Source organism: Spermophilus citellus (assembly GCF_964194105.1).
Source record: "Spermophilus citellus genome assembly, chromosome: 12".
Classification (NCBI taxonomy): Eukaryota; Metazoa; Chordata; class Mammalia; order Rodentia; family Sciuridae; genus Spermophilus; species Spermophilus citellus.
In genome coordinates this window covers 78,242,456-78,264,228 of record NC_138198.1, presented here as the reverse complement: position 1 = coordinate 78,264,228, position 21,773 = coordinate 78,242,456, and the positions used below count along the sequence as shown (strand labels likewise).

Here is a 21,773-nt window from a genome sequence, read left to right as displayed (position 1 = left end):
CTTACTTGGGAATAGAAGAGAAATAAGAAATAAGTCAGGAATGAGGGTAGACGTATTGTTTATATGCGGCATCCAGGACATAATAAACTATTTGTATATATGGGTTTAGACTTCAGCATAAAAGAACCAAATTACTTAGCCTAAGCTTAATTTTATAGATAATACTTTATTAATTTAGCCAACATTGTCGATACAGTAGACTTTCTGACCATATGAATTTCTAGATAATGAAAGGTTACTCTTATTTTTGTAGGCAATCTTCATTATCCTGCCATACTTAATTTCTGTGCATTCTTTACTCTTACTTGTAGCCTATTAATTAGTTTCAGTTATCTTTTTTTTTTTTTTTAAAAAGGGGGGGTTTAAAGGGTTTTTCTTATTTAATGGAGAAAAATAGAGAGTAGAGAGTTTCAGACTTACATTTTTGCTTTAAAGTTCTTCATTCTTTCATTTTCATTTATGATGTTTGCTTATTGGTAGATGTAGTTTGAAAATCTGATTAGCATCTGATTTTTGTTCCAAAATAATGATTTTTTTATCTTATTACCTCCAGTACTTTCCTTATTACAGTTTTTTTTATTATTTTTTTAGTTATAGTTGAATACAATATTTTTATTTTGTTTATTTATTTATATGTGGTGCTGAGGATCGAATCCAGTGCCTCATATGTGCAAAGCAAGCACTCCACCACTGGGCTACAACTCCAGCCCATTTAGTACCGTATTTATTACACATTTATCACATGAAAAAAAATTGTTAAAGCAGAGCAGCTTCGTTTTCACTAAGTGGGCAACACTAGTTTCTATTCCTGGTCACATTTATAAACTGCATTATAGACGTAATCAAAGAGATTTGGGTTTTTTTTGGTTTTGTTTTTGTTTTGTTTTATTGTTTGCAGTGGTGAGGTTCAAACCCAGTGCCTCTCAAGGGCTTTATCACTGAGCTACATCCCCAGCCTGCAGATAATTTCTTGAACATTCAGATTTTAACTGATTTGTTAAAAGTGTGAATTTTACACACCAACATATATGAATCTCAATATGAAATGGACAGTTCAATATTAACAAAGCTTTACCTCCTTTCTTTACCCTATTTTACATAATTCTGCTCTTTCCTTAGCCATCTGTTTTTCTTCATCTTCCTGACATTGCTAGGTAAACTCTCCGCTTGTGTATCAAGGAGAAAAAGGGAAATTTATAGGAAATAGGGGTTGGAGTTGTAGCTCAGTGGTAGAATGCTTACCATATGTGAGGCCGTGGGTTCAATCCCAACCAAGTGAAGGAAAGGGAGATGGCCTCTGGTGGTCAGACAAAGGCTTCAAACCTAGCCTAGAATTTCATAAACCTCGGGTTTAGCCCTGGATTTGCCACTACCCACCTATGTGACCCCATCATGTCATCTAACCTCCCATAGTCTCCATTTGCTTCTTCAGGAAATTAAACATGGTTAGACTGAATCAGTGTATCTGAAATTACTTCGCTATACCTTATCTCACCAGCACTGGGAAGTTATGAATTTCTGAACTAGGTGAAATCTAAGTTTAATAAACTATAATTAGTAGTTGGATGACCAAGCTGAATGGAGAAAAAAAATTGAGGAAGTGGGAAAGCAGTGGACTGGGGATGAGCCAGAGCAAGGCCATGGACAGTGCAAACAAAACTTAGAGCAGTGGATCCCTCAGAATTAGTTAAGAGGAATATTAAAGGATGGTGGCAGTACACACAAAAGATCAGTATAAACATTTCATTCATTTATCATCCTACCCCGGGACTAATTTTTGTTCCACATCTCAGCTCTGGTATTAGCCTTCTGGAGTTCTTTGTTGAGATGGACATTGTACTAAATCTATATTCATCAGGAAAGAGTGTGATAAATTTTTGCTGTGTAAATTGATATGGGAAAGAGAAACTAGAGACCTACATGTGCCACATATTTGCTCTCCTTGCAGTTAGGTACAATAAAGCATATAAGCTTTTGGAAGCTAATTTCATTAGATTTAAAAGAAAAGAACAGAAGAAACTATTCCCAGCATTATTTAGCATAAGGACAAATAGAACTACATACTTTAATGATTCCAAGAGAGCTACTATATTTTAGTAAAGTAATAGAAATGATTTCCTAATTGATTATTAGAAAAATCTTAATATACAAGTAGTATTGCTTTGAGATCTAATGCTTTTTTTGAAATTAAAAATGCTTTGCCATTGCATTTCTTTACTCAAACTTTATGAATATATAATAGTTATTAGAAACTAAGTACATATTAAATGGAGAAAACACTATAAAAATAAGTTGCCTGGAATCTGCAAATTTATTTATTCAATCAAATAGTAAGCATCTACTGTATGCCAGGCATTGTTGTAGATACAGTAGATACAGCTGTTTTCATGGTGATTACATTCCAGCAGTGAAAGTGAGCGATTTATTTTGTCAGTTAGTGATTATTGCTATAGAAAAAAAGAAAAGTGAGGTTTAAGAAAAACCACGGGGGCTACATTAGAAGGGAAACCTTTCTGATAACATAATTTAAACAAAGCCCCAATGGAAAGAGGGAGGACAGGAAATGTGACATACGTTACTAAAATATTTTTATCAATACAGTTAAGATAGCATTTTGAACCTTAAATAATTAAACTTCACTTATTTTGAATAAATGAAATGTTTTAATTTGTACATTGACAAAACTAAGGTTTTTTTTTTTTTTAAAGAGAGAGAGAGAGTTTTTTAATATTTATTTTTTAGTTTTTGGCGGGCACAACATCTTTGTTTGTATGTGGTGCTGAGGATCGAACCCGGGCCGCACGCATGCCAGGCGAGCACACTATCGCTTGAGCCACATCCCCAGCCCAAAACTAAGGTTTTTATGTTTCATAATTTCTCTGTCTAGTATTTGAAAAAGTAAATGTTAGTTAAAACCTGAACATGGACACTTATTCTAAACTGTTTATCAGGTAAATGGAAGAATAGTAATACACTACTTACCAATCAATTATAGGCTTAAAATTATTTTATAGATTTAGTATGAATAAAACCTTTCATCCTTTACATATTTTTAAGTTGCCGCCCTTATTACTAAAAGTTACTAAATCACTAAACTACTAAAAATAGTCATAACATTTTGTATAAAATTGCAGAAATGCCAGTTGAAAACCATATGAAATAGGGCTACTTTATTTTTAACATTTCTTTTTGTGTTCTTTCCTTAGATTGAAACACAATTAGCAGAATATCACAAACTGGCTAGAAAATTAAAACTTATTCCTAAAAGTGCTGAGAATTCCCAAGGTTATGACTTTGAAATTAAGTTTAATCCTGAAGCTGGTGCCAACTGCCTCATCAAATACAGGGCTCAAGTTTATGTAAGTAAATTATGAGATTGTTATCTGTAAGAATTTGAACTTAAATATGTCCATATCCCAGGACTAAAGAGACAGAACTTCTTGGTCTTCTTTCTTCTTGGTGGTAGAAATCTTGTCTTTGTTACAGCTAACTCTTCAAAGTATAAAACCTTTTCTTCTTCTCTAGCTACTTTATTCAACTATCCAGTAAGTAATTCATTTATATACAAGACAAACACCAAGACTATACAGACAAGCATGACAACCTTTGCTCCTAGTCCCCTCATGGGAGAAAGATATGAATGAATGAATATCAAATATGTGCTTTATTAGAAATCTTTACAAGATATAACAAGATTGGTTCTTCCCAGGTAGCAATAAAACTCCACAGAGATGGTGACCATGGAATGAAATCTTGAAAACTGAAATATTCATGGGATGGTGTGTGAAAGGCACAAGGACACACGTGAAAGCATAAGATGTAATAACGCATTAAGGAATACCAGCAGTCAACAATGAGAAATCTATGCCTAATTTTGCAATATGACCAAGGAAATAATTTTAGGAAGAAAATTTTTAGTTTGCTCTATCACAACGTCTTACATATTCATAAATTTTAATATTTTATTGGCCCCTTAAGATGCCCTCTTTCATGATACTTTTTTTATTTTGGGGTTTTTTGTTTTGTTTTGTTTGTTTTTTGTGGGTGTGGGAGTTAGTGGGGATTGAACTCAGGAGCACTCAACCACTAAGCCATATCCCCAGCCCTGTGTTATATTTTATTTAGAGACAGGCTCTCATTGAGTTGCTTAGCGCCTCACTTTTGCTGAGGCTGGCTTTGAACTCGTGATCCTCCTGCCCCAACCTCCTGAGCTGCTGGGATTATATGGGTGTGCCATTGTACCCTGCTGATACTTAGTTTTTTGAATAGATTGTCAAATTCAAAAGCTATGCACTTTTTCCCTTGAGAATTATTCAACAAATATTAATTGAATATATATTATGTTGCAGACCAGCTACACGCTAGAGGTAAAATACGTAGATAAAATCTTTACTTTCCTGGAGATTAGTTTATTAGTGGACTGAAATGGATTAAGTTAGACTTAGCCAAATATAGTAGTACATGCCTATTATTCCTTTTACTCAAGAGACTGAGGCCGGAAGATGGCAATTTCAAGATCAGCCTCAGCAATTTAGTGAGCCCCTTCCTCAAAATAAAAAATTGACATGCCTGGGAATATAGCTCAGTGGTAGAGCACCGCTATTTAAAAATTTACCCCAAATTTTTAAAAACCACCATAATGGCCTATGAGTTTTTCTTTTGGAATGATGAAATGTTTAGAACTAGGGATATATTTACATAGCATTGAGAATTTCTAAATGCCACTGAATTGCACACTTAAATTTAACCTATTTCAGTTTAACCATCTTAAAATGTGAATTTCACCTCAATAAAAGAAAAACATAATGAGAAGCAACAAAGCAGTGTTGAAATTAAATCTGTAGGACAGAAGATAAACATAGAAAAAACAAGTTGAGAATAATAAAACTAAAGAGGAGTAAGAGAAATTGATCTATCTGGAGAACATAGCATAAAAATACAACCTACATATAATTTGTTTTCAAAAAATTATTGCAGTAAGGTGGGCATGGTGTAGCACACCTGTAATCCCACCTGCTCAGGAGGCTGAGACAGGAGAATCACAAGTATGAGGCCAACCTCAGCAATTTACAGAGGCCCTAAGCAACTTAGCAAGACACTCTCAAAAAATAAAAAGGGCTAAGGATGTAGCTAAATGGTAAAGCATTCCTGGTTTCAATCTCCAGTACCAAAAAAAATAAGAAGAAAGATTACTGCAGTAAACCTAGTGTACTTACAAAATGTATAGAAGTGAATTTCCAGAATAGATGAACAATTCTTGAACTTTGCAAGTATTAAAAACCAAAAGCAGGTTATATTCTACAGGTATAGAAATTACATTAAAAATTAGTTTTATTTTCTTAGTAATATTGTATTAAATTTAAAATATTATAGCTTGCCAAGCACACACCTTTATAATCTAGCTAGTCAGAGGCCAAGGCAGGAGGATGGCAAGTTCTAAACCATCCTGGGCAACTTACCAAGCCACTGTCTCCAAAATTATTTTTTAAAGGATGTAGTTCAGTGGCAGAGTGTTTGCCCAGCATGCACAAGGCCCTGGGTTCAATCCCCATGATAGAAATCAATCCCTGTATCACAATTTACATATTCTACATAAAATAAATTTTGTAATTACCTTTCACTCACATTCTCATGTTTTGTATAGGTACCCCTCAAGGAACTCCTGAATGAAAATGAAGAAGAAATTAATAAAGCTCTGAATAAAAAAATGGGTTTGGAGGATACTTTAGAACAAGTAAGTAATGAAACTTAGATTAAAGAAAAATAAGGATTTTTTTAAAAGCCTAAAATTAAATGTGATTTGTGGTTTCTGGTTGCCAAGGAATTAATTTTTATTTAAAAATTCTGTAAAATGAAAGTTGGTACAAACTTGACTGAAATATTTGAAGTAACTTATCAAGTAATTTAAATATCCTAGGCTTCTTATATCACTATGATATAGTGATATGAAACTAGATTTCATTCCCTTTGGGAATGTAGAGAACTACAGAATTCCCTCTTTACTTGAAATAATATTCTTTTTTAAGACTAAAATGGATTTGAGGAGTCTATGTTTAAAGTATGTATGTGTCATTCATGATGAGGCTAACCAACTGTGATGGATTTAGAGGTTTCTTTTTGCCAAGTATTTCTTTCTAGATCATGGAAGTTCAGGAGAACTTAAATGCTAATAGAAGTCCATTTAGTTTTCAGAAAGTTCCTGCTTCTGAGATCCTTGAAACAATTCCAAGCCAACCACCTATATCCCTGAAAAAGACCTGCTATTATATTCAGTAACCTTTAAAGTAAATATTGCTGTAGTAGTTGATTGAGAAAATTTAAGAAGTTACTTCCCAAACACACTAGAGTGTGTTTTTATGACACCAAACAAGTAAAGGAAGCCCCTAGTTGTTAATTCAACTCTTCAAGAAGTATTGTGTGGGCTGGGGATATAGCTCAGTTGATAGAGTGCTTGCTTGCCTTGCATTCACAATGCCCTGGGTTCAATCCCCAGCACCACAAAAAAGAAAAGAACTATTGTGTCATGACTAGGATTCCTGGATAAGAATGAAGTCTTATCTTTTTCTCTAAATAGAAATATGTTTATTTTTTTTCTCACTAAGAAACAAAACTTACTATAGTTCACAAATAATTATTCTAATAACCCACAGAAAGTCATTTTTTAATGTTAAAAAATTCTGTAACAACTCACTTTGGCTGAGCGCAAGTGGCACACGCCTGTAATCCCAGCGACTCAGGAGACCGAGACAGGAGGAATTCAAAGCCACACTCAGCAAAAAAGCGAGGCGTCAAACAACTCAGTGAGACCCTGTCTCTAAATAAAATACAAAAAAATAGGACTGTAGGGGCTGGGGTTGTGGTTCAACGGTAGAGCGCTTGCCTAGCACAGGCAGAGCTCTGGGTTCGATCCTCAGCACCACATAAAAATAAATAAATAAAATCAAGGTATTGTGTCCAACTACAACTAAAAAAATAAGTATTAAATTAAAAAAAAAATAGGACTGGGAATGTGGCTCAGTGGTTGGGTGCCCTGGGTTCAATGCCTGGTACCCAAAAAATAAAAAGAATTACTTTGTATTAGAAAGTTAAAGCAAGATTGAAACTCCTCAAAAAAACAAGTTTGAAACATTATTGAGTAATTTGGGATTTATGAAATATTAGACTATGGGAAGAAGGTTTAGACTATATACAAGGTGTGCTGATTATTTGAGACAAGGTCTTTCTTTGACCTGCTTCAGTTTGATTTTCTTTTTTTTTTTTTTTTTTTTTTTTTTCTTTTTTTTTTTTTTTGTTGGAATGGACATTAAATCTGAAGAACCTCCAAAAGATGAATTCCAAGCAATAGGGGCCTCATGACTAAAACAGCTTTCAGAATGACTTGAAACTTGAAAGACTTTTGAGCAGGAAATCTTGGGGAAAAAAAGTATAAAATGCCTACTATAGGCTAGGCCTCATGTTAGTGTTCTAAAAATAAACCTACCCTTCAAGGGCTCCCACTTGGAGAAAAAGGCTGACATTTCTGCAGTTATGCTAATCAGATTTGCATTTTTGCAAAACCCTTTAAGTTATGGGAAAATGTGGCTTAGAAAGGATGCAACTGAAAATGTTAAGAGATTAAACCAAACTATTCATAGTAGAAACAGAGGGAAGGGGACATGTTTAGGAAGTGTTAAGAAGGTAAATAAATTCCAAGGATTTCATGACCAAGCTTGGAGAAAAAGAAGTTCTATAATGACTTCCAGATTTCTGGTATGGGCAACTGAATGGACTATAGTGTATTACCTAGAGGAAGAAAAGTGAGAGCAAAGTTGAAGCAGTAGATTCAGAGCATGAGAGAGACCAGGGCTGAAAATAGTTTTGATAGTCTTTAGCACACATATGATAGCTGAATCCATGGATGTGGGTGATATTTCTTGGAATGTATAAATAAAATAGCAGAACATTGAATCCTGAGAAACAATGACACTTAAGGGATCAAGAAAGAAAACAAAAGATTCTGGAAAAAAAAACTTAGAAAAAGTGGACAAAATAGCTAGAGAGTTATTTTGAAGAAGAGAATATGTAGTAGAAGCCAAAATATGGGAGACTTTAAGAAGGAAGTAATCAGTAATACCTGATGCTAATGAGACTAAAGACTTAAACCTTTTTTCAGTTTGACAATAGTCTAATCAAGATAAGATGGGCATAGGATAAAATAGCAATTGGAAATAGTAAAGATCATACAGAAATTAATAAATTGGAATAATGAAGCTAATCAATCTGGAAAGTATTTACATATAATTGCCAAAACTATTCAGGTAAAAGAATGAAAATGTGAAGTAAGAAGTAGACAGTTTATAGAGAGATGATGGGAATTCATTTGAATTACAGAGTAATTCATGTAAACAAAAATCTTACTGGAAGGGCTAAGGATGTGGCTTAGTGGTAGAGCACTTGCCTAGCATGCACAAGGCCCTAGGTTGTATCCCCAGCATTGCAAAATAAAATAAAAAGGATTCTATAAAAATCTTATCTTTAAATTTGTTTTTTATCAAATTTAATTACAGCATGAATAATACACATCTCAAAATTGACTCAAAATAAAACGTCAAAATAGTTAAGTAACCAGAAACAAAAGTACAGAAAGAATTAGCTCTCCAGAAAATTTCAATAACAGGTGATTTTTACAAAAGTTCATTGTTTTCAATTATTGAAGGTCAGATGATTTCATGACATGTAAATTGTTAAAAAGCACAAAGAGACCTAATTCATTCTTAAAGGCTAGTGTTTACCACAACAAAAACATCACAAAAGAAAGTCAAACCAATCACACTTACAACCATGGATGTAGATGATATTTCTTAGAATGTATAAATTAAATAGGAGAAGATTGAATACTAAGCAACAATGATATTTAAGGGATCAGAAAAGGAAAAAAGAAGATTCTCTTTATGTTTTATATTCTTACAAATATAAATGTACAGGTGAACTTAAATATTTGCCACTGAAATTTAATTAGCAAATATTTTCTTGAGTGTCTCTGTGGCTGGTACTATAATTAATGTTGGTAGTAAGTACTATTATAATACAGCTCTTGCCTTTTTGATTGAAAAGACAGGCATGAAAACAATTTCTTCTATCATAACATTTTTGAAATGTAAATAAGCTGTGTATTCTTATATTACCCTAAGATAAGCATAGGAGTCTTTCTGAAAGATGCAGTAACTGAATTAAGCTAGGACTTCACCAGTGGATACACAGAAATTTACATGTGTGCCCTAACTAAAGGCCCAGAAACCAAAGTACACAGCTTGTTAACAAATTACAAGAGTGTTAAGTGTGATAAAAGAAAAGCCTGGGGAAACAATAATCTAATTATTATTAACTTGTTCTTACTTACTGGTAGGATTTTTATTCTTTAGGCAATGGGGGCCATTGAAGATTTTTAAGTAAGAGTACTAATCACCTATGCATTTGGCATTTTGAAAAAATAGATGAGGTGCATGAGCCAGAAACATAGACTTAGGAGACTAAACTATATCCTGTGCAATAAATGGTAAGGACCCATACCAAGGTTACTACAGTGAGGATGGAGAAAAGAAATTGGAAGGCGGAGACAACAGAATTCAGTACTGAAGTGAACAGTTGGATGTGAAGGCTAGAAAAGTGAAATAAAGAATGTCTAGGTACATTGTATCTGGCAAATGGGCATGTGATGTTGTTCTTTACCTTGATATTTAATGAGAGAGAGGTACAGAACAGAGTTGCAGTCTGGGATATGCTGAGTTTCAGGTCTCTGGGACATCAAAGTATAAAATCAGTATGTGTATATATGTATATTTTAACAGGCAGGTTGTTAAAAGTCAAAAGATCTCCCAGATGTGATGTGAGAGAGCACTCTCCCAAGTGAGCAAGTGAGACTACAGCCAGGATCAGAATCCTGGAAGAATATCTATATCCAAATTATGAATAGAAAAAGAAACGTAAAGGAATGTAAAGAGGGACCTTCCAAGACAGAGATGAAATCAGGAGATTCCATGGTCTTAGAAACCAAGGAAGGGCTTTTTAAAAAGAAACTATTAGTAACCACAATTAGTACTAAAATGACAAGTAGAATTAAATATCTGAAAGGTATCCATTGGCTTTAGAATTTAAGATGTTACTGAAGAGCCAGGGGTGTGCTTAGTGATAGAGGACATGCTTAGCATTCCAGGACCTGGGTTTGATCCCCAACCAACCCACCAGCCTGGATTGAAGGGGTTGAGGGGAGGAAAGAAGTTACTAGTGACATTTGCAGAAATGGCTTCATGCAGCCAACAAGCCAAAAACCATATTACTGTGAGTTGAGGTGTGCATAGTAGAAAAGGAGATATAGTATTATGAATAGATTTGCCTTTGTGGATTACTCTACATTACAATACTACCAATATTTGAATCTGAACAAAGGATTTGGAACAGTAGTAAGAAAAGAGATATGTAGAAAAGGTTTTTGGTTTTTGTGGTTTTTGTTTGGTTTTGCCAGATAAGGGAATGGTTTGGTTTTAATGATGTGAGAGGGAGTTGAAGGGAATGAGGATAAAGTTTAAATATTAGGAATAAAAGAATGCACATTTAAAGTATTCAAAGAAAGAAAGAAAAGCTGGGTGTAACAGTGTACACCTGTTATCTCAATGACTTGGCAGGCTGAAGCAGGAAGATTGTAAGTTTGAGGCCAGCCTCAGCAATTTAGGAAGGCCCTAAGCAATTTAGCAAAACTCAGTCTTGGGCTGGGGATGTGGCTCAAGCGGTAGCGCGCTCGCCTGGCATGCGTGCGGCCCGGGTTCAATCCTCAGCACCACATACCAACAAAGATGTTGTGTCCGCCGAGAACTAAAAAATAAATATTAAAAAAAAAAATTCTCTCTCTCTCTCTCTCCCCTCTCTCACTCTTTCTTTAAAAAAAAAAAAAAAAAAACTCAGTCTCAAAATAAAACATAAAATGGTCTGTGGATGTAGCTCAGTGGTAAAGCACTCCTAGGTTCAATCACCAGTACCAAAATATTAAAAAAAAAATGTAAAAGAAGGAAAACTCTCACACAATTATGTTGATTAGAGGCAGGAAGTAATGGAATTCCACATTGGTGGTTTCTGTTAGTGATTAAAAAGAGAAGCTCATCTAATTGAAGTGATTATGGTATCTTGGATTATCAACAACTTGAGCTCTTTATTAAATGAATGAGGAAAATACTAAAAAAGTATGCCAAATATTTTTTTCTTTAATTTTTTCTCTTTTTGCCTCAATGAATATATTTATTTTTATAATCAGGGGGAAAATGCTTAATTGACATATCTTTGGTATAGTTGATATGGAAAGTAGAAACTGGTAAACATGGTTTTGACCAGCCATGAGATGTCCTTTCATCTTATTGCAGGTAAATTTAACGAAACCACTTATTAACTTGTTAGTCCCTTCAAAAATAACGTGTACATTTAGAAGACATCTTTTGAGTTTGAATGTCTGGTTTTGATTTCTGACCCTATGCTAACTGTGTGAACCCAAGCAAAAAGCATTCTTTCCAATCCACTCCTCTCATATGTAAAATAAAAACATTCTGTAGATGGGATTGTCTTTAATAAGTATAATTATTTCATTACCTTATCTTTTGCCAAATAAACTAAGCTTTTCCAAAAAACATATTTTTTTAAATTTCATTCTTGTATGTGTAATCATCTCAAAAAAAAAAAAAAAAACCTGTCAGCTCTTTATACATTTTTCTTTTTTCTGTTTCCTGTGGGAAATATTTTCTTGATCTACCTGAAGAAAACTTTTAATCACAGCCATCAACTGGTATCAGCAGTTATCAACAGGAAATGAACTTTAGACACAGTTCTTCAGTTTGGGTTTCCACTTATTTCCAAGGTCAAGCTTCAAAAAGATTAAATATGATTACCTTATTACTCTTTCAAAAGAATGTATAACTATAACCAAGTAGCAAGTATTATGCAATAAAATTAATATTAAAAAATTCTCTTTTAACATCTCAGAAAGTGAACATACAAATGGGAAGCTACATATATATAAAGTATATAAAATATAAAGTATATAAAATATAAAAAATCTAGACAGCAAAAATAATTTATACTTATGAATATGTTGGTATAACCATATTAATAATACGTAATAATGTGATGTGTATAATATTTATATAATATATGTGAGTATTTATAAAGCACTCCCACAGCTACCAATAGAAATACATATTAGTACTTTGGGTTTTTGTTTTTGTTTTTATTTGGTTTTGGTTTGGTTTTTTTGGTTGTTTTTATGTTTTGCTTTTTGTTTTTGTGTTTTGTTTTGTTTGAGTTGCTAGGTATCAAACCCAGGGCCTCATACGTGCTAGGTAAGCACTCTACTACTGAGCTACATTACCAGCCCTAGTAATCTTATTTTAAAGTTTCTTTGGAATCAGTTCCTCTTTGGAGAATAATAAAGTGTTTGGACAAACAATAGATTGGAGGTCAAAAAGACTAGAAGAAATAACATTGGTATAGTTAGTTGATTGAGAATATAAAAGTTAGCCAGGCGAAGTGGCTCATGCTTGTAATATCAGCTCCTCAGGAGCCTGAGGTAGGAAGATCACAAGTTCAAGGCCAGCCTAGGCAACTTGTCTCAAAAAATGAAAAAGGGCAGTGGGTGTTGCTCAGTAGTAGAATTCTTGCCTGTAGGGCCCTGGATTCAATCCCCAGTATTGCCTAAACAAATGATAACAGAAAGAGAATATAAAATTATATGATCTGTTAAGTTTCTTTGATGTATAGTTATGATTCTCAACCAAAGTTTTATTCCCCAAGTTGAATACAATGATAACAGAAAGCAAGAGAAGTGTGAGAACTCTGAAAGAGGAAGTTCAAAAGCTGGATGATCTTTACCAACAAAAAGTTAAGGTAAGAACTTGGCCGATTTGTTCAAGTTAGCCAAAAATGTGTCATGATTGACTTACCATATAGTCTAACATTAAAACTGAAATCTTTATGTTTGATTGTCTTCTTAAAATTTGTTGTAAATCATTTATTCTGTCCTTTAAAGGACTTTTTTCTGGATTCAGGTTATTTCAGCATAGAACATATCTGGTATTTTATACTTGCGTATGTGATTCAGTATTCTAGAAGGCAGATAAAATATTAAGATTGATTCTTAATTACTTTATATGTCACCCCCTGACCAGCATTTTACTTAGAGAAGTATTCAAATGACTCTGTTCATTACCACTTAGACAATTTACGTGAAATTTTGAGCTACACCATTACTAATGCTAGCAAAGTATCAGGAATTGAAAACTTTTTTCTTATTCTGTATATTTGGAACCCATGCGTTTTTTTGTTTTTTGTTTTTTATTGTTGTTGTTTTGGGGTTTTTTTTAAGTAGTATCAAATTTTTAGAAAATTTACCACAAAATATGATCTATATGTGAAATATTTAATAATAATTTTTGTTTTATCATGTATTCTCCATGACAGTGCTTAAGTTTATTCTCTGAAGCACTTAAATGAAAGACTTTAGGATACATACTTTATCTTCAAAAACCTAGAAATTGTATTTGGGCTTCTTTGTGCATAGTTAATGCCATTGTGAAATAATGACCTAAAAAATTCAGGTTTGTAGAAAAAAAGTGTCAAAATAGACTTGAAAATTCCGAATTAAAGCTATACAGACCTCTTGAAAAAGTCACATCTGTGTTATATTTATAATACAGAATTCCCAATGGGAATGAAAGTGGTAAGCATCCTGAGAATATAAATGATGCAATCTGGATTGTTTTAAAATGCTTTGCATACTTTTTTAAATCTACCTTGAATATATGGAATATGAATATCAAAAACATGTAACCATGACTTTATCCTAATAGGAAGCTGAGGAAGAGGATGAAAAATTGGCCAATGAGCTTGAGTCCTTGGAGAAACACAAGCACCAGCTGGAAAGTGCTGTTAATGAGGGCCTCAGTGAAGCTATGAATGAGTTAGATGCTGTTCAGCGGGAGTAAGTTCATCTTGCCAAGATTTATTTGTTTATTAGTTGCTTATAATTTCTATAAATCTATATCTAATTTTTTCCTTTAATTCCTATTATAAAGTTATTTGTGGTGGAGAGAATGGTGAATAGAACTTTAGCAGAACAACTTAAAACGTTAGATACATTCTTCCACTGTTATAGTTATTGCCCGCAAGAAATGATTCATTTTAAATTTAATTGATTAGTGAATTTTAATCCCTGAAAACAAAATAACATTTTTTTTAAATATTTATTTTTTTTAGTTGTAGTTGGACACAATACTTTTATTGCATTCATTTATTTTTATGTGGTGCTGAGGATCGAACCTAGGTCCCCCGCACATGCTAGGCAAGTGCTCTACCACTGAGCCACAATCCCAGCTCCACAAAATAACATTTTAAATCAATTCAAATAAATTTGACTACTTGATAGTGAATTTTAATAAGCCCCACTAAACTTCTTTTTTTAAATTTCCTAGAAATTATGTGTATTATATAGTAAAATGTGATTATATTATAAATTACAGAGTCATTGTGCTGTAATACAACTTATACTTTGCTAATAATTGCCATGCTGTGCAAAATAATGCAGTAAAAATTATAGGACCTTTAGGAAAATTGGTATTAGGCACAACACTCAAAAACTACATCAGATGAGCAAATAATGATGACCTAATAAAAACTTTTAGCATAACTGTACACGTGTTAAATACTTAATAAATATGCAAATGCACAATAAACATGGGATCTTTCACCTTAAAAGGACATGCAATTTGCTTTGAGAAATAACACTGGTTGTGGATGCATGTCATGATCACATTTGAACTGAGAGAGTACACATCTGAGGTATGAGCTTGTGTATATTTTGTCTGTACCTTCATGTCTGGATACAGCTGGGTGCAGTTTTCTACATTCATCAAATATTTCTCAAGGAGAAAATTGGCATAAGCCAGCACAAATTTGCATTATTCTCATATCACTACCAGATTTTTGAAATTAATTGAAAGTTACATAGGAAGAATTTTAGCCAAACTATGTATTAACTATAAAAATGTTGCATTCTTTTTTTGAAGAATATTCTGCTTTTTTGTGATTATATTGTGCAACCTATATAAAAATCAACATACTAAATAATTAATCCATAATATTCTGTGTACATTGGTATGAATATATACATTTTTCAAGTCTTATATGGCCCTCAAATAACTAAAAGACATCTCACTGAGGTTGCAAGGACAATACTGGAGAAAGTGACACATCTTCATTTCTTTATTTGTAGTCTAGGGATAAAATACACAGCAGAGGTTTATTTGATCTCTATTTTGTTTTGAATTTGAATTCCTAAAGGTAAGATTTCTACTCCCCTCTTTGCAATTTTCTGTCTTAAAAGCATTCTGTTATAATCCCTTTGGAGACTTAGGTAAGCTCATTTAGGGCTGGGGATGAAGCTCAGTGGTAGAGCACTTGCCTAACATGCACAATTCCCTGCATTCCATCCCCAAAGCCACAAGATAATAATAATAACCTCTTACTCCACAGCTTTCTTTGATAAAGCATGCAGTTTTGGTGCTTTTTGGTTTTGTTGGCTTACAAAGCATCTTTGAAAAATATTACTTCTGTTTTAATGATTCATAGCTAGAACTAAATGAATTACATGTATAGTAAGCATTACAGACTAATCACAACTTGGTTTTCTTGATTATGAAAATAGGAGGTGAGCCAACTAGACCTGATATATTAGTTTATTTTCTATACAACTTTAAAAAATGTTTTTATTCTTCAGGTACCAACTAGTTGTGCAGACTACAACTGAAGAAAGACGAAAAGTCAGAAATAACTTGCAGCGTCTTTTAGAAATGATTGCTACACATGTAGGGTCTATTGAGGTAAGTGTGAAATTCTTTAAAACTTTAATATATTTCTGCTCTGTCTTTATAGGAATTAATATAGTTAATTTCATTTATGTGGAAAATATCTTAGTAAAAATTTGTCAGAAAAAATCTGTCTAGTATGTGACCAGGGGATATAAGAGAATGTTTGTGCACTTTATAAAGTAATCTGTTTTGTTCACTTAAATGACATACAATAATATTTTTATATCAACAATCTATAATGGTATTGCACCGGGCCATGTTCAACTTAACAAAAACATATTAGAACATTTGGGATTTAATTAAGATTGAGAAGAAAGAGCATATCTTTATAATAAGTGTTTTGCCTTATCCCTCGCTTTCCAATAGCTTAATAGTAAACCAATAAAACTATTCATCCAGTGCTGAGGCTGTAGCTCAGTGGTAAAGTTCTTGCTTCGCATGTGTGAGGCACTGGGTTCAATCCTCAGCACCACATAAAAATAAATATAAGATACTGTGTGTTCATTCACAACTAAATTAAAAAATATATATATATTCACCAAACTTATAATGCCAAGCCCTAAAAGCTAAGATAAATTCCTGAACCAAAGAATTCCTGGGTACTTTTTTTTGGATGATAATGTATTTCCAGTTGAAAATGGCTTAAAAAAATACTCATCACATCACCTTAATAGGCTTTCATTTGTTCAAAATATGAGCATATGCTGCCCTACTTCCCATCATCTCTCCTGAAAGACCTTGAAACTGCTCTTTTAAAAACACAACTGATAAAGAATTAATATCCAGAAATATGATGGCCTTTAAAAATAAATAAAAATAGTGAAAGACCCAAATGAAAATTTCAGAAAAGCACAAATGGAGCAATAAACATATGAAAATATATACCATATTTCACATTCAAGAAGTTGGCCAAAGCCTGGAGTGGTGGCACACACCTATAATCCCAGCAGTTTGGGAGGCTAAGGCAGGAGGATCATTCAAAGCCAGTCTCAGCAAAAAGCAAGGCACTAAGCAACTCAGCAAGACTCTGTCTCTAAATAAAACACAAAATAAGACCAGGCATGTAGCTCAGTGGTCAAGTGCACCTGAGATTAGTCCCCAGTACCCAAAAAAAAAGAAAAGAAAAGTTGGCCAAAGATTAATGTTTAATAATTCCCAATGTAGAGAGAAGTTCTTATTTACTGCAGTGATTGTACAAATTGATATAATAGTTTTAGAAAACAACATGGCAATCCTTAATATAACTATGCGCCCTGTTTTTTGTTTTTTTTTTTTTTTTTTTAATAACTTTATTTTATTTATTTATTTTTGTACGTGTGCTGATGGTCGAACCCAGTGCCTCCTATGTGATAGGTGAGCACTCTACCTCTAGGGCACTGTTTTGAGTTGAATAGTGCCACCCAGAATTCTTGTCTTACCAGGATTTCAGAATATAACATTATTAGGAAGTAGGGTCTTTGCACAGGTAATTGGTTGAAATCATATTGGATTAGCACAGGCCCTAAATCCACTATCTGATATCCTTATATGAAATCCATGTGAAACAGAGGTAGAGATTAGAGTGAGTGATGCAGCTGTAAGCTAAAGAGCACCAAGAATTTCCTGGAACTGCCAGAAACAGAAGAAGCAACAAAGGATTCTCCCCTGTATCCTTCAGAGAGCACCATCCTGCTTACATCTTTTTTTTTTTTTTTAATTGTTGGTTGTTCAAAACATTACATAGTTCTTGACATATCATATTTCACATTTTGATTCAAGTGGGTTATGAACTCCCATTTTTACCCCGTATACAGATTGCAGAATCACATCAGTTACACTTCCATTGATTTACATATTGCCATACTAGTGTCTGTTGTATTCTGCTGCCTTTCCTATCCTCTACTATCCCCCCTCCCCTCCCCTCTTCTCTCTCTACCCCCTCTACTGTAATTCATTTCTCCCCCTTGTATTATTTTTCCCTTTCCCCTCACTTCCTCTTGTATGTAATTTTGTATAACCATGAGGGTCTCCTTCCATTTCCATGCAATTTCCCTTCCCTCTCGCTTTCCCTCCCACCTCTCATCCCTGTTTAATGTTAATCTTCTTCTCATGCCCTACTCTGTTCTTAGTTACTCTCCTTATATCAAAGAAGACATTTGGCATTTGTTTTTTAGGGATTGGCTGGCTTCACTTAGCATAATCTGTTCTAATGCCATCCATTTCCCTCCAAATTCTATGATTTTATCATTTTTTAATGCAGAGTAATACTCCATTGTGTATAGATGCCGCATTTTTTTATCCATTCGTCTATTGAAGGGCATCTAGGTTGGTTCCACAGTCTTGCTATTGTGAATTGTGCTGCTATGAACATCGATGTAGCAGTGTCCCTGTAGCATGCTCTTTTTAGGTCTTTAGGGAATAGACCGAGAAGGGGAATAGCTGGGTCAAATGGTGGTTCCATTCCCAGCTTTCCAAGAAATCTCCATACTGCTTTCCAAATTGGCTGCACCAATTTGCAGTCCCACCAACAATGAGCAAGTGTACCCTTTTCCCCACATCCTCGCCAGCACTTGTTGTTGTTTGACTTCCTAATGGCTGCCAATCTTATTGGAGTGAGATGGTATCTTAGGGTGGTTTTGATTTGCATTTCTCTGACTGCTACCTGCTTACATCTTGATCTCAGACTTATGAGAGAATAAATGTCTGTTATTTTAAGCCACCTAGTTTGTGGTGATTTTTTTTATGGTATCATTCATAATAGCAAAAAAAAAAAAAATAACATGGTATGCTACTCTCTTATGTTTGTTGTAACTAATTATCACCAACTTAATTAATAGCTTAAAATAACACATGTTCATTACCTTACAGTTAGGGAGGTTAGAAGTCTAATGTGGGTTCACAGGGCTGCAGCCCTTCAAGGGCTTTAGGGTAGAATCCATTTCTTTCCCTTTTCCAGCTTCTAGAGTCCCCTACAGTCCTTGGCTTGTAGTTCCTTCTTCTATCTTCAAAGCCAGCAGCGGGGTAGATTTCTCCTCTCTGCCCTCTTCTGTTTTCTTCTCTCTCTGACTCTGATACAACTAATTCCCTCTTATAAAGACCTTGTGGTTACATTGGGCCTACCCAAATAATGCAGAATAATCACCTTTTCTTGAGATTCTTAGCTTTAAAAAAGAAAATTTAAAAAATTTTAATCACATCTGTAAAGTTTCTTTATCATACACAATAGCATAGCCACAGGTTCCTGGAATTAAGGCATGATCAGCTCTGGGGAGATCATTGTTTTCAGCCTGCTGTATCTGGAAATGAACAAAAATTCACTAATAGAAAGATAAGAAAATATTGATACAGTCATATTTAAATGCTATGCAGCACTATATGAATAATCTATAGCTAGTACATCTGTGCACTAACATAAGTGATCTTAAAATACTGAGTGAAAAACATGTCATAGAATATTATTATATTTAATACTTTTCAATAAGCACAAAGGTTGAAACCAGCACCCACTAAACCAAGATAGTCATGCATTGTATAATGACAGAAACACATTCATAGAAATGTTTTTAGGCAATTTTGTTCTTTTCTACACATCATATAAATCCCTACACAAACTAAGATGTAATTAGGTAATTTATAATCTTATGGAACCACCATTATGTGTACACTACATCATTGTCCAAAACATCATTATGTGGTACATAACAACCTATTAGAGATACATATATATCTCTCTGTGTGGTAAAAGTATAAAGAAAATCAAAACATTCAGGCAAGTAGTATCTCTGGGGAAGAAAAGAGGGGATCTCATTAAGAAAGAACACAGGGCCAACATGGTAGATACAAGAATATTCCTTTTATTTCTATTGTTAACAAATATTTCACTCTTGTTTGTAAATTTCACACTTTGAACAAATTAATGTTTCTACATTAACAATTTCTAATTGTTTCTACTAGAAACATCTTGAGGAGCAGATTACTAAAGTCGATAGAGAATATGAAGAATGCATGTCTGAAGATCTCTTGAAAAATATTAGAGAGATTACAGAAAAATATAAGAAGAATGCTGCTCTACTTAAGGCTTCTGGTGAATGAAGATCAAGTGCTGATTATCTTTTATAAAAATAGTTTGTTAACTGAAAATATGTAAAACCTGAAATTATGATAATTTGTTGATCATTTTTAGATGAAATAGCTGAGTTTTATATGTACCTATAGTTAATAAAACTACATTTGTACAGTGTTTTTTATCACATTTCTTTGCCTAACTTCAATTGGTGAGAAGATAGGTAGTGTGGTCTAAATCAGAAATTAGCCAAGTACCGTCTGAACCAAATCAGACACAGCCATTCATTTACATGTTGTCTGACTGTTTTCCCACTATAATGGCAGAGTTGAGTATATACAACAGAGACCTTGTGACCTCCAAAGCCAGAAATGTTGACTCTAAAGTCCCTTATAGGAAAAGATTACTGACCACTTGTATAAAGTATACATGGTTAGTATTGCCTAATTTTGAAACTTGGTCTTTTTCTTTTGTTTTGTTTTGTTTTGTACTGGGGATTGAACCCAGGGACACTTTACCACTGAGCCACGTCCCCGGCCCTTTTTATTTATTTATTTATTTATTTAAATTCTGAGATAGGATCTCACTATGTTGCTGAAGCCAGCCTCAAATTTGTGAGCTGCCCTAGTTTCTGGGAATACTGGCATGCACCACCATACCCAACTGAAACTTCTTCATGATGCTGGACACACAATAGTCCACTCCTGGTTTATAGCTGTATGGCTTTCCAAGAAACTAAAGTTCATCTTTACTGTGAAGCAGAAGAATATGCAATGTTAGATAAAGGAAATAACAAAATAATGTAGCTCAAAACCCTCATTTTAGAGATGAGATTTCATTTTTAGAGAGGCTCTGATTCATCTCAGGTCACACCTGGTAGTAGTGGTAGACACAACATTGGAACTTGGGGCTGGTGCACAATCTGAAATTTTAGCTACAAGAGCCATGAAAAGTGAATATTCCCAATGCTAAGGAAGTTGTGTTAGGATGGGAAGTTTTTTAAACAGGTCTCAGTTGTTAGGAAACTCCTTAAATTGAACTGGCATCTACCTCTACTGTAAACTTTATTCTTTCAGTACTATTTAAAATCTAATGTAAGTCAGAACAAAAAACATGATAAAAAGAAAGGCATGAAAACTTGGAATGGAATTACAATAAAGGCTTATAAAGGAAGGCATTCAGCCTAAGAGCGCAATGAACAAAGAAAGATCATAGTTGGAAGATAACTAGTAGATATGACAAGATTAATGGTTACTAGGTATTCTAGAATCTTAACTTACAGGATCCAGTAGAACTTTCTTCAAAAGAAATGGTTTGTGCGTTATGCAATATGGTACCAGCTCCCATAGTTATTGTTCACTTAGATGGCATCTGTGGCAAAAGAGACAAGAGCCTTGCCACTCAAACTGAGTGGTGGGGTGCAGCAGCATCACCATCACCTGTGGTCTTGTTAGAAGTACAAATGTTTGACCCCACTCAAAAACAACTAAATCAGAATCTGCATTTTTATAGAGTATTAAAAATAAATAACGAAAACATGTAAAGTTTTCATGAATTATGACATATACCTGTAAAATCTTCATTACAATCAAGCTGATGAGCATCTATTACCACCAGAGTTTTCTTAATGGCTTTTCAGAATTTTTCCTCTTACCTCTGTAACTTCCCACCCCACCCAATCCTCAGGCAAGTACTGATCTTTCTATTACTAGGGATAAAACTCAAACTATAGATAGATAAACTATAGTGTTTCTTGGAATTTTACACAAATAGCTATTGAAAAATGTACTTTTTAAATTTTTTTAATTATTTTGTTTTAATTATATATGACAGTAGAATGCATTTTTACA

At 33.8% G+C, this 21,773-nt stretch overlaps 1 protein-coding gene across 1 annotated transcript in view; it reads left to right on the top strand.

The window, feature by feature from the left end:
• Positions 1-20,100, top strand: part of NDC80 (NDC80 kinetochore complex component) — a 40,843-nt gene extending 20,743 nt beyond the window's left edge. Inside the window, exons 12-17 of the mRNA XM_081263423.1 lie at positions 3,207-3,359; positions 5,645-5,734; positions 12,811-12,903; positions 13,866-13,996; positions 15,791-15,893; positions 19,815-20,100. Of these exons, the coding sequence (XP_081119549.1) occupies positions 3,207-3,359; positions 5,645-5,734; positions 12,811-12,903; positions 13,866-13,996; positions 15,791-15,893; positions 19,815-19,952 (708 nt within the window). The 3' untranslated portion in view covers positions 19,953-20,100. The remainder of the gene's footprint in view (positions 1-3,206; positions 3,360-5,644; positions 5,735-12,810; positions 12,904-13,865; positions 13,997-15,790; positions 15,894-19,814) is intronic.
• The last annotated feature ends 1,673 nt before the right edge of the window (positions 20,101-21,773 follow it).